This window comes from Haemaphysalis longicornis, unplaced genomic scaffold, assembly GCF_048455015.1.
Source record: "Haemaphysalis longicornis isolate Haplotype H1 unplaced genomic scaffold, Haemaphysalis longicornis Haplotype H1 scaffold_6, whole genome shotgun sequence".
Lineage (NCBI taxonomy): Eukaryota > Metazoa > Arthropoda > Arachnida > Ixodida > Ixodidae > Haemaphysalis > Haemaphysalis longicornis.
The window spans coordinates 63026128-63040086 of NW_027526407.1; the positions used below are offsets into that span (position 1 = coordinate 63026128).

General features: G+C 47.9%; 1 protein-coding gene across 1 annotated transcript; it reads left to right on the plus strand.

Annotated features, from left to right (window-relative positions):
* The first annotated feature begins 286 nt into the window (after positions 1-286).
* LOC144142815 (TNF receptor-associated factor 5-like) lies at positions 287-2179 on the plus strand. The gene is made up of 2 exons (XM_077674588.1): positions 287-779; positions 897-2179. Exons 1-2 carry the CDS (start codon positions 492-494, stop codon positions 1923-1925), a joined length of 1317 nt encoding a protein of 438 aa, XP_077530714.1. The 5' UTR covers positions 287-491; the 3' UTR covers positions 1926-2179.
* The last annotated feature ends 11780 nt before the right edge of the window (positions 2180-13959 follow it).

Below are 13959 nucleotides of genomic sequence, written 5' to 3' on the forward strand. Positions count from 1 at the left end.
TCCGTCTTTCGTCCTGTTTTTTTGCGCGCTATGTATGTTTCTTTCAACATCAAAGAGGTGTTAGAAGATCCTTTCAGCCAAGGGTATTCAAATTTCGCGGTATGCAGTCTGCAGCCCTGTGATATGACAGGAATAACAAATTTAATGACATTATGACCATAGAGACTATGACATCTCCTCGCATCAGTAAATAAAAAATTAAAAGAAAATTTATGTTCGAAACCGCGATTTTGACCAATCATAGAGTTAATACTGTGCATTCGATACTGTGGCTTTGTGAAAATTTTCTGATTCAGCAACCTGTGGATGACAATGCCCGCTCTTTTCGTTCTCAAGTTTGGAAGACTGCACGACATGTTAGCGTTGGAGTGGTGTATTTCAAAATAGCAGTTCACGATCGCGTTAAGCAGCACCAGTGGTCACGTATCAAGGGTAGAGCCAGTCGGCAGCGTGTTTCGTAGTCTGTGCACTGCTCACGTGCGCAACAGAAGATGCTTCCTGGTGGCAATCGCCATATCCTCCACGACGTTCGCGAAGATCTCGACTGGAGACCCTTGAACTTCGTCCATACCCTACCCTCCGCCCAAGTATGCAGCGCCTGCGGGATGGCGGTCGGGAGGGCGCATTTTCTGCCGTGCAGGCACGTTCTGTGCGGACCCTGCCACCAGCAGCAGGGCGAGCTGGCTGGGCCCCCGTGCTGCCCGTTGGATGGCGAGGCCTGTCCGGATGACAGCGTTCAGTGGAGGCAATATCCGGTCAAGAACCTTTTGGAATTACCGGTAAGGCAGACGACACTTTGAAGCCGTAACACACCACAGATGCTACTAAAAGTGTTCACACAAGGCCGGACTCTTGAGGCTGTTTTCACTCTTTTGGACATTTTTTGTTCCTTTTAGGTGTACTGCTGGAACAAAGACAACGGCTGCAGAGCCGTGCTTGCAGCTTCCGAGCTATCAAGACACTTCGGCCTTGAATGCCAACATCATTTTGCTTCCTGTCCCAAGTGCTCTGATCAGATCCTGTACAATAACCTTTGCTTGCACCTGAGATCATGCACCGGGCGTCAGGAACCAATTGCGGCAGCAGCTGATGCCCCTTGGGCAGGGAGCAACCAACAAACCTCAGATCTGGCAGAATTGAAGACAATGCTGTCCACAGCCACTCGGGAAATGGGCCAGCAGCTTCTGGAACTGAAAGGCCGGCTCGAAATGCTCTCCCTGGATAGCAGCTTGGGAGCTGAAGTGGTGAACTCGCTTTCCCACACCACGAACAGCCTGAAGGAAGTGCAAGTTGACCAGGGCAATGCACTGTCTCGCACCGTGGACGACCTGAAGGAAACACTCCAACGCGACTTGGTAACCGTCATTTGCCAAAACAGAAACGGCATCACCCGTCATGCAGCGGACATTGCCACCGTAAAGCAGACGGTTGTGGAGACGGGCCGAGAGACGTCCCGGAAGGTAGACTTGGTTTTGCGCCACATTCTGAAGACTGGCTCTTCTCACCACTGGGCACTGAAAGGGTACTTTACAGCGAAAGACAGGGCCATGAAGGATGGGACGGTCGACCGTTTCAGCATTCCGGTTTACCTGTGCCACTACTTGATCTTGCCTGGGGTTCTCCTCAAAAGGAACGGCGCAGGTGTTTCGCTCCACCTGCAGCTCTGTCTGAAGAAAGGCGAGGTGGACGAGTATCTCCAGTGGCCGTTCAATAAGAAGATGATGCTGTCTGTCGTGCATCCGGATACGGGCGAACAGCGGACGGTTGAAAGCAGACCAGGCGGTAGGAAAGAATTTTTCTCGAGGCCGACAGCCTCTGGCAACCCAGCTTTTTATTTTGATTCTTCTTTTAACTTGAACGCCCTGGAGCGTGACAGCTTCATCAAGAGTAACCAGCTCGACCTATGTTTCTCACTCCTCACCTGACGTGCATTTGTGTGTATGCAATGGGGAACTGGCCTCCTCGTGTGTGGTTAGTCATCAACGACGAAAGTGTTTGCTCACTGCTTGAGCATAAACAAAAAGTGCACCCACGATACACAAAGCGGAGTGGAGAAGCAACTAGATAACAAGCTCAGGAATGTTTTCATGCTGGCATCTCGTCACTGATCATTTGCTGTTGAACCAGCTGTCTCACAACGAGCCTGTAAGACCTGAGTAAAGTATTTTTTTTTGCAGTGTCAGCTGTCAGTGATGTGATTACTACATTTGAATGTGAACGTCGACAGTGCCTGGTTGGGTTAAACTTGAAGAGGCAAATACACCAACCAAGGGCGTTTATCCAGGGCGTTTTATTCTCGATTAGTACTACATTTGTGATGCATGGCAAGGCCAGTGTACGCTGGGAGCATACCTACAGTGGAGGTTAGCAGAGCTTGATAAACTGACTGAATACATAATTAAAATCAAGTAATCATTTTGAGTTAATGGTCAAAACTTTCTGTTTGAGTCATTTCTTCTCGCTCATCATTCATCTTAAATTTTGTTCTCGGAGATTTGTTCGGAATGACTGCCTCCAGGCGCTCCAGTTTGTGTCCAAGGAAGTCCGCCAGTGCGTCAAACTTTTCCTTATGGCCTGTCCGTTGTTGGTCACACTGCATTCCTGTTAATGTTGAAGTAGTAGACGACTTTTTGAAATGCTGATGGTACCTCAGGACCATGTCTTAAGGGAGTGTCCATGAAAGGATCTTGCTCAGCACGGCACAGTACATCTCTGTGCTTGTCTGGGCTTGTTCCAAGTGCATTCAAGCTTCTTAAGTGTATCTGCACATTGTAGTTGAGTTACGTAAATTGACGACGGAACTGATGCCATATCCATTACTGTCTGTAGGTGGTCTTGTGCAATGAGAGTCTGGTTGCTGAATTGCTTTGCAACTTTTTCTGTTGCACTGTTGTAGCTAGCAGTGCTCTGTCATTGGGAGTCCAGTTATTGCCGCAACTGCTGAGCTGGTCAGGAGGCCAGTCAAGTAATGGAATTTCTCCGTCGCCTACAGTTTGGAAGTGTTGTGTACAGCTAACTCAAACACACACCGATATTGGCTCCAGTTGCGATGGTCTCCGCCAAATTTTGTTAGTTCAGCCATCGGTAGTTTCGTTCTAGTGGTTGTGGGCTCACTAGGCAGCGGTCTCGTAGGAGGCGAAGATCTCGAGACCTGTTGGTCTCGAGATCTGCAACGAAGCTCAGCCATGATCTTCGCAACCTTGTCGTTGAACAACGTTTGAGCTGGAAGTCTCTTCTGTAATTTCCATAGAACTTTTTTTGTCCAGCCCTTGGAATGGTCAGTACATGGCCTCTATCCTCTCCAACGATATCGCTGCATCCATTGTTTGTGTTCAGGCTGCTGCTTTCGGGGGAGCCTCCAATCTCGTTCAAGATGGCGTTAAGCTTGTCCCGAAGGGCAGTTCTTAATCACAACTTGCGCTCAATGGAAGTCATCTTTGTAGTCCCCGGGGGTAGGTTTGCCGATCTATCAAGCAGAAAAAAAAAAAAATGAAGAAAAGATGCGCACGAAATATACGAGGGAGCTCATTTTGATATTGCGCATTTCATATCTGGTCAGAACTGTATCAAGAATTTCTCATTGATTTTATTCCTCTCGCTGTTTAGCATTTCTTCATTAACTAGTGGTTCCATTTCTTTTCCAAGTTAGTGAAGTGCGGGAACGTGTTTGCTCTTGGCAACTTGCTTTCCCCTTATCACAGAGATGGACCATGTTTGCTCATGAAGGAATGTTTCTTTGGTTCCCACCCAATATTGACCCAAGTTTTGAGGTACATCCATAAAGCAACATTGGTTTTTGCTCGCTCTCTTTATTGTACCTGACCGTTTTACACGGCTGGGTACGGTTTGGCGGCCAACTGCGCAAACTTGGTGGCATAGCTGCTGTCCGAAGTCATAAAATTGAACATCTTGAACACAAGCTTGCTCTTTGAAATGTTGCATAAGCGACGAACTGGTACGAGCGAAGATAGAAGCATCAAAGATGAGTAAATTTCCACGTCCGGTGCGTTACGGCTACAGGGACAGAGAGAAAGAAGCTTTGAACGACCCCAACAATGGGTGAAAGCTATCTGCTCAGCAGGATTGCAACATTTTTCCTCGTTCCTTTTGCCATAAATTTTGCTTGAATTCGTTGTGCTCGGGGCTTCCAGAGCTTTGTTCTACATAACTCAGGTGGCGCCACTGTCCAAGTGGTCAGTGAAGCCAACATAGCCGCTGTTTCTTCCACAAAAAAAGACAAGGAAACTTATTTTTCAAGTAAGCAGGTATACTGCCACATCTCCGCTCTTGGTGTTCAACAATAAAGGCCCTGAAGTGCGATCTTGAGCAAAGTTTGAGCGCAAACGGAGCAGCGGTTTTCTCGGAATTTTTTTTTATTCACTCGTTCATCGTCGTATACCCTGCTATGGAGGCTTCTAACCCTGCACATACAAACCCGCGCGCCAAGCCACGCACGAGAGCTCTGCCACCCTACCCATTGCGCAGGCGCAGTGCATACATTACTTTTAATTGCTCTCGCGGATCGAGGCTTCCACAGCAACCGGGGGAGGGGAATAAGGCGAGCGCACAAAACTAACGTGAGGCGAAGCTTCTGTTGCAGGCCGTTTTGAATTCTTCACCCAGAAATTGCTTTTCTTTGAGCGCGCCTACCACGAGACCCGCTGCTTTTGCTAGGCCACGAGACGTTGCAAGCGCGGTCGCTGGCGCTACCGTCGGAGCGGAAGAAACAAACGTAGTCGATGGCGCTTTCGCGGGCGCGCGCCGCGAAACTAATATTCTAGGGATCGTAATGAAACCATAGCTAGAGGCCGCTTGCTTAACCTTGGCGTGACCTTGGCTGAGCTTGAAGGTCAGAGGGACGTCGCTACTGCAGTCGTACCTGCAGTACAGTAGCTAGAATTCTAGCCACTGTACCCACTGTATACCTGCAGTAATAAACTTCGCCCAACAGAACCAAATGCACGGAGAAAACGTGCGCGCTGACATGACTTATAATTCCTATTGTTGCCAGAGCCAATTTACCTGAAGGGTTGAATAGTTGTGCGGTCGTAATAAACATATGGGACTTCAATAACACTGATTGCTTTAGACAGGCTTACTATAAAGAAGTCTGCCTATGTATGTTTATATATGCATCCACCCATCTCGTGTAAATGCGCAATGACGCTAGTGAATAAATAATAAAAAAGCGAGTTTCCCACGTGACTGGCTGGTGGCGTTGGTGCCCCTGCAGGGCACGTGATTCGGCCTGTGCGCCCCTGCCATCAGTTTACAATCCTCCCTGTTCTGTGACTCTACCATCACTACTGCGCAAATCATCCGCCTCCGCGCACTGTGATGACAATGTGGCGAGTGATGACTCGCGCCGTGGCGACACCGCGACCTTGAGCCGCGACCATCCATGGCCCAGTCCCTTCGTGAGTATTGTTTTCCTCTCTTCTAGGAGCACGTTGGCTTTGCGTGCTGTCGAAGTGAAACTTGTTGCCATGTGGCTTAAATTGGACAGCCAAATAGACACACTTCGGGCCTGGGACTAGGCCTAAGCTGAATATGCCACGCTTGTAGCTCGGCTTTCAGAATCTAGTTACATCCGCTTTATGACGTCACAGAAGGGGAATTTACTGGTTTGAATAATTTCTGTTTACCCATGTGCTTCTATCACCACTTTTATTTCCATCCCGAGATTATTTAAAATTTCGAGATTAATTAGTTTCGAAGGCCAGTTGCGATATACCAGTGCCAGGTCTGCGGTTGATTTTGAATCATGATGTGAAAGCATTGGTAATTGCGTGTGAAACCGGCTGTGATTATACTTTCAGTAACTGCTGCTTGCAATTTTGAGACCTGCACTAATTAATTTGTTCTTGATGTTATCCACTTCCAGACGTGGTCAGGTGTCCTCAAACTTAGTTTATTTTTTCTGCTAGTTGTTGGGTAGGCTCTGCTTGGCAAATTTAGCTCGGTGAAACTTTTACAGAGTTTGCACACCACTTCCTGAAGTTCAAGCGCTTATTAATTTGGAAAAACTTGCATGCTGCGTATGTGCAACCATGCCAGCCTTTTGATCACGCCCTTCGTCAGGTTGGAACTGGGGGCAGCCAACAGCAGTGGAACAAATTGGTGCCCTTCATGTCGATCATGCCGGTTCAGGGAATTTTGTTCTTTAAAATGTTTTGGCTTGTGCTTTGCCGAACTGTGCCCGAGCTGTGCCAAGGTATTGGCATAGCTTTTGTACCCTGGCAGGGATTTTTTTGTGGACGAACGCTTCCGTTCCCTGCAGTGGTCCACAACCGGCACTTTCTCCTGGTCATCGTCGGGTGACGGCGTGGACTTTTCCGCTGCCAACCAGCGGATCCAGCCAGGGCTGGTGGACCCCAGTGGGCCCAGGCCTGAGCACTGTAAGGGATTATTCTGAACTTGCTGTTTGGTAATTTAATTGCCATTTCTAAATGCCATTTTTGGCTTGTTCTGTCGTTGACTGCAGACTGCATTCAAATCACTTACACCCATTTGCAAATGCGCATTCAGTGTCCTGCAGGACATTTATGTCCTGCAATAGGGCGTAAAGCTGAATTCATAACGTGATAAAATCAAACAGCTAGGTTTTGCTGGCAGGTATACTTTATAATGTTATTAGGTTGAGGGCAAACTGTAGTTGTATCATCTATCAACTCGCTGACGCTATTCCTCATGGTTGCGTATTTAAAATGGCTGGCGAGATAAGTTGGAAGAACCTCCTTTTCTGCTGTTGCAAGTTATTTGGTGCACTTCACCAGTGGGGTTCTGTATGCACCTCAGAACATCAGCACCATGTTGATTTTTTATTGAATATAGGTTTGTTTTTAAACATTTTTAATTCGCGATCTATTTCTTGCAGGCAAATTAAGTAAATTACGATGTGTTTACCCTTTCACTGCTGATTTTTTTTTTAAGCGGTTCTCGTGTGAAAGCAAGCCAGAAAAAACACTGGCAGGAAGAACTATTGCCTGTTCTTTTTTTTCCATCGTTATCTACTAATATTCCACTTTTATTTATGTTCTGAAGGAGATTAACATTTTATATGGTTATATCTAATATCTAATAAACAGTTATATACATATTGCTGTCAAAATGAATACAAATTAGCTTCTAATGAGGACATCTAGGTGTTTTGAACAATTTATCAGTGGAATATTCTTTATATTGTGGCTTTATAAACTGGGGCAGCTAAAACACAGCGCAATTCTTTTTCTTGGCTGCATCGGACTCACCATGGCTGCATTGGCGAGGTGAATTCAAAGCAGCGCGGAAGGAAAAAGCTTGCGCCCCATAGTTTCAAATGTACCCTACAACTTCTGTCTTTACTTGGCCTATCTTAGATGGCACAACAGGCTGCAATATTTTTGTTGCACTAGTTGTCTCGGGAGTGGCGTTTAGTGGCAGGGGCATGCGTCTTGGAGTGGCTGGGAAAATGCTAACAAAGGGCTCTGATAGTGCGACAGGGATTTCTTTTCTTCCTTTGGCATTGCTAAGGTCATCACAATTTTATTTATTCGATTCCTATGCAGACCTCCCAGGGCAGTTCTCCCTATAGGACTTGTCTTCCCCGGCGCCCTGGGAGTCCATCTCAGATCCGGTCTATGAGGAGGACCGCAGCCGGTCTTTGCCACACCACCACCCGGAGTGGCAGGGCCGGCGACTTCCCCTGTTGCGGCGGTCACTGCAGGCACCAGGAGATGGCCACCTGGGAGGACATCTTCAACATCAAGGTGATGTTTCGTGCTGCCTACAACATGGATGTCTTCCGGGCCAAGGCTGGAGTGGTTGGGCGCATCACGTGAGTGCGCGTTCTGCTTGCACTGGGCTCGGTCTGCACTGCACTTCCTTCGGTCGCTTCTTCCCCCCTTCTTCCCGCACTGTGTCTGTACAGGGATTCTGTAAACAAAGGAAAGCGGAAATTCTCGCCGATGCTTCTATTAGTGGTGGTGTGTCTCTCTCATTTCTGATCCAAGGACAAGCGACTGCTGAAATCCTTCTTGGACACGGTTGAGGAAGCTGCAGTTTGTGCGTTTGCTACGTGAATGCCGCACCATTGCTCTTGCAACAAAGGCCTGCCTCTTGCTCGGCTAGAGGGCCGCATAGGTGACACTAAAGGTAGCTACGGAGGAAAAAAGTTCAAACGCCCCTTAGTCTAACGATGATAGTTGAAACACAGCTTTCTCGTGAGGGATTCGTCTGCTTTTGTTGGGGTTGTGGACTTTGATCATTAGAGAGTTTTAGCTGACTGTTTTTGACGCTCCGCTATGCTCCCGACGGTCTGCTAGGCACAACCGCAGCGTCAGCGGCAGAAAGGCCTTTAGCTAAGCGATGACCGTGTCTCCTTCAACGGGTAATGATTCGTGTCGCTCGTCGTGCTCTGTGCGTGTGCAAACCAAAACGATATGCCGAAGTAAAGGTACGAATTGGAATTTGGTCGCTAAATTAACGTAAAATACCATGTTTAGAGCCTCATTTCACCTTTCTAATACAATGTAGTCACTTACATGGTATAATGGTTCTAAATTACTTTAAAGAAGCCGATAAACTTTGGAATAGCCAGAACACGGCTGTCTTTCTCGGCTGCTTCATAGAAGCAGCCCCGCGCTTCGGTCGATGTTTTAAGTGCGAATGCACTTTATAAGCGACCCCAAACCTTCCACCGCTGGCGGCGGCGTCCGCAGTCCTCCTCTCTATATAAAAAAAAAACAGCATCCGGCGCCAGGTTTCGATCCGAGGACTTTGCGGCCGCAGCGCGACGCTCTACCGACCAAGCCACGGACGCGACGTGATAACAGCGTTAGTGACGCGCCTTATATCTTTAACGCATTCAAACTACGTCGTCAGCGGCGTGCGTTGGCGACTCAGCGGCGTTATAGCGGCTTGATAACTGCGTGGTGTACACGTGATACTACAAACCCGATGGAAGAGATGGAAGAGAAGGCGGCGAGGCGGTGGGCTGCGGGGGCCGAGCGCAAGCGCCGCAAGCGGGCCGACAACCGTGCATTCGCACTTTCACATTCTCCCCCTCGGGGAAATGCGGGGGAATTTTTTTCGCTTCCGTTCTAAAGCTTGTTGAGGAGTGTGGCACCTTTGCCTATTCGGAAGAGCTTTCGCGATTTCGTCGCTCGCGTTTCAGCTAAAGAAACTGAGTTCGCGGGAGCGTGCTCATCGCGTGGCAGCCATATTGATATTCCGCACGGTAATGTAAGCTGCCGCGACGGTCCGCTAAGAGGCCTCGGTTAGCGGAGCGGGGCCCTGCTCCGGTATCGCCGCTAGCGCCCTTGCGCGCCATGCATGCGAATTGGCGCTCCTGCTAGCTATTTGAGTGGAGCGGACTGTCAGAAACTGTGAGATAAATATCTGTATTGACAGGTTGGACTTTGATCATTTACGGTTCGCACTTTGCTTTCTCCATTTGCCGAGAAAGCTTTGCATTTCAACCATCGTTGTCAGTAGACGAAGAGGCGTTTAAACTTTTTCGTCAGGCTTTATGCGCCTTTTTTTTTAGCCAACATTGTTTTGGGGAAGGGTGGGGGGAATGCACACCAGACATAGGTGCAGCATAAAAATTGCTCTTCGCACCTAAGGAGTATATTTTTTGGTAGACGTCACTGAAGTTGGCCGCAGCGCAGGGGCAGGTAGTGGCCGCGGTTCGTCCAGGTGCGTTCCAAAATTTTTTTCAGTCGGACAGAATTCTCCGCCATAAATATGTGCGAATCTGTACATACATGTGGGAATGAGGTAAAAATATTTCAACCGAATTGCAGAGGTCGACCAGCCATGCTTTGTTCAATTTTATCTGAATGACCCTATCGCTCTTCCGCAGAGCGCCGATATTCTGATAAGACAAACAAGTGTACATGGTCCCTTTGAGCATTGTGATATGGGAAAATGAAGGCCCCTAATAGTATTAAGACAGTGATTTTCTTTTGCTAGCAATGCTTTGCTGAGAACCCTTATCTTCTAATTCTAATGCAGCGTCCCCAGGGCAGCACCTCTCTCTCCCGAGGAAGGCTCTTCTCCGTTGTTGCCGTCGGAGAGCCTAGCTTGGAGCCGGTCTACGAGGAAGACGGCAGCCAATGCTCTGCCACACCGCCACCCGGTGCGAGATGGGGCCGGTGAGTGCCCCCACCCTTGGCTGTCACCCGGCACCTTCAGAGAGGTGAGGTGCCTGCTGACCACTCCGTCCTGGAAGGACATCGGCAGCACCGTTGTGCCGCGCACACCGTGGACCGTGTGGATGTCTACTGGGCCCAAGATGGAGTGGGTGCCCGAATAACGTGAGTGCTCTTCTTCTCTCGCCTTTCCTTTGTTTGGCTGCATGTTCTATTTGCGTCCCCCGTATTTCTTCCGCACTGCACATAATTCTCCTACAACTCCGCTCTGCGCCTACAACTCCGCCTACAGATCTGCGACCTGGCTGCATATTTAACAAACCAGGCCGCCTAGACACATCCTATGTTGGCATCTCTTTCATGTTGTACCAAGTAGTAAACGTGTTGGTAGGCTAGAAGGACGTAACGGATACTGGGCTATCCTTATTTTAGACAAGAATGTATTGAATTGACCAAAGCGAACATGCTTGACACTAGTGACCGTCATAAAATTGCTAAAGCTAAACTCGTGATAGAATCAAACAGCTAGGTTCTGTCTACAGAAGCATTTTCATGCTAGGTTGAGGCTGGACTGTAGTGTTGTGGTCTATCAATGCACTCGTGCTATTCCTGGTGGTAAAATGCCTGATGAGATAATTCAGTTCAAACTACGTTTTCGTGCTGTTGCCAGTTATGTGGTGCACTTTTCCTGTGATGTTCTGCATGTGGCTCAGAATGTCAGCACCATGCCGTTTTTATTGAAGATAAGTTTCTTTTTCAACATTACAATTTCATGCTCTATTTTTCCAGGCAAATTAGGCGTATATGTGTTTTTTTTTTCTGACAAGTTGTCACATTAAAAGCATGTTAATGTGTTTTTTTCTCACTAGTTCTCACAATAAAAGCAGCCAGAAAAAAGAACTTCCAACAGGAAGTACTTCCCGGTAGGATTTGTTTGTTGTGTTTGTTCCACTACTAATTCACTTTTATGTTCTCAAGAACATCTGAACATTTTTACAGAGCGGTGGAGTTTTCTCCACAATGGGGCTTTACAGAGGGCGGCAGCTATAACACAGATAGTGAAATTCCCTTTCTTGGCCATATTCGACTTGGCATGGTAGAGTAGCTGAGGTGAATTCAAAGCAGCACGGATGAAAAAACTTTCACTCCATCTGTAGTTCAAGATGTACCCTACCAATTATGTCCTTAACCTCCCTATAGATGGCGTGACACGCCTGCAATATTTTTTTACACAAGTTGCCTCGGTGACACATTTAGTGGCAGGGGTGTGCAAGTGCAGTCAACCGCGTTATCTTGGTAGCGACAGTTTACGGGTTCAAAAAAGGCCCTGATGGTGTGACATATATTTTTTTTTTGGGGGGGGGGGGGGGGGGTGGGGGGGCACATTTTATCAATGCTAAGGTCGACGTCCCGTTATTCATATTTCCCTTATGCAGCCTTCCCAGGGAGTCATCCCTCGAGAACTCCTCTCCATCCCTTCCCTGGGAGTCCAGCTCGATGCCGGTTTATGAGGAGGACAGCAGCCAGTCCTCTGCGCACCGCCACCCGGTGCGAGCCAGAGCTGGTGATTGCCCGGCACCCTGGGGATCAGGACCTCTTGGACGGACGTCTTCTGGGCCGAGGATGATGGAGCGTGTGGGCGCATAATGTAAGTGCCCCTCTATCGCCCCTTTCCTCCTGCTGGCTGCGGGGTGTGTCAGCATCCCCCATCTTCATCTGTAGCACTGCCTTCCATTCGGTCGCTTCCAACCCGCTGTGACCGAACGCAGATTTACTAAGCAAAGCGAAGCGGATATTCACTCAGTGGGGGAAGTTTTCCCTCGATGATTCGACTCTCATTTGTGATCAAGGTTGAGCATTGGTTAAACCCCTACTGGGACGAAGTTGATGAAGTCGCAATTTGTGTGTTCGGCTGTGTGAATGCAGCACCATTGCTCTCTCCGTGAAGGCTTGCCTCCTGCTCGCCAAGAGGGCTGCATAGCGCACACATGCAGTTGCGATGGAGGCAGCTACAGCCAGGTTGCCAGGAATCTCGCCCTGCGGCCGTATTTTGGGAGATTAATTTAGATGACTGGCTGTGTTAATTTTGCATTGCCATTGCTTTCCTTGGAGAAGCGGGGGGGGGGGGGGGGGGACTGCTTATTTATTTATTTATTTTTTGTGTACGTGCAATGAGTCTGAAACAAAAAACAGATTTTTGGCATGCACTGCACAACTCGCGCTCGCTTTAAAACGAACTTGCAAAAACACTGCGCTAAATTGCAATTACGAAGACGAAGGAACACATGATGCGCACTTACGAAAGTGCTCGTAATTTCAATTTAGCGCAGTGTTTTTGCAAGAAATAATGTACCAACTAGCCCAGAAGCGAGCTCTCATTGACTTTAAAACGAAGCCTCGGATATGCCGAACAACGTGGGTATGTTATCTGTTTTCCATAAACTCATAAGCAAAGAAGAAAAAAAAAAACGCCTCACATTCTCTTCTGTTAAAACAAAATTTCACCATGACAGCCTCCGCTGATGCTTGGCGAGGCATTCAGGCTACCCAAGGGAAAGCAAAAATAAATAAAAGGAAATGAGGCAACACCGCTAACGAATGGTGTGTCCGCGCCATGGAATGAGCGAGTGAGTCAATCGAGTCACAGATAAAGCTGCCCTCTCCGCCAACCCGTACCTCCATAGTCGGCGAGTAAGCAAAAAAAGCAAAAAAAAAAAAAAGGCCTAACCTTCTCATTCACTTCCTACGCAGCCTTCCCGGGGCAGTCCTCCCTCAAGGACTCCTTTTCCCCTGGGCCCTGGGAGTCCAGCTGAGGGCCGGTCTAAGAGGACGACGGCAGCCGCTCCTTTACCACACCGCCACCCGGTGTGTGGCAGGGCCAGCAAATGCCCCACCCCAGGCTGTCACCCGGCACCTTCAGGGAGGTCGGGGGCCTCCCATGCACGGCAACCTCAGAGGACCTCTTCGACGCCGTCACCTTGTCCACCCACCGTGGACGACACAAATCCTCCAGGCTGCAGATGGAGTGGGTCGCCGTGTAACGTGAGTGGCCTTCTTTAGCCTTCCTTTGTTGGCTGCGGGTTCTGCTTTATCACCTCGAATTTGCTCCACACTGCACTTCATACTGTCGCCTTTAAGAGGGGACACTGGTCTTGAAGACATTTTTGTTATTCTTTAACCTATGTGCTTGAGATTTACACATTGAGTGTATTTTAACATCCTGAGCACAAATATGCAGTCAGTTTTCGTCTATGGGGTGTACGTTTAGAGTTGTGCAACATGTTAGGTCACTCCGTTTCGGGCAATTGTTTCATTATGTACCTATGAAATACTCAAATAGCTTTTATCCCTTTGTGCTCTAGAAAGACCAGGGAGTGCAACTATACCACTGCAGTAATTTTAGCATGGTTTCTGCAAACGCTGTAAAATTCGTAAATGTCAGGTCATCAATTTACAATGTTTTTGTAAAACTAACTGCATCAAATCTTGTGCCAGCAAAAAGAAATTCTGTACTTTTGTGGCTTTATTGCACTGTTCAGTTCATAAGCTTTCAAATGCAGCAAAAATGATGTAAATCGAACCAGTACATCCCAAGATATTGTAGCCGACAGCCGACCATGTGGGGAAAAAATTGGTTCTGAGAAAACAGGGCATGAAGTTTGCAAACATAGGCAAAAATGGTCATTTAGGCGACTTCAAAGGGCGACAGCTTTGTGAATACTTATGATGCAGCTATGATATTTTGCAGGTACATTCTGTGGGACCTGTAGACTGCAAATAAAATTAATACAGAAAATTGATTTTTTGGCAAATTTTCGGTCCTCAA

Bases quoted from the DNA above. Each gene is read 5' to 3' on its own strand.
- LOC144142815 (XM_077674588.1), top strand. From the start codon at position 492: ATGCTTCCTGGTGGCAATCGCCATATCCTCCACGACGTTCGCGAAGAT. The intron at 780-896 runs GTAAGGCAGACG...TGTTCCTTTTAG, and splicing joins AGAACCTTTTGGAATTACCG to GTGTACTGCTGGAACAAAGA.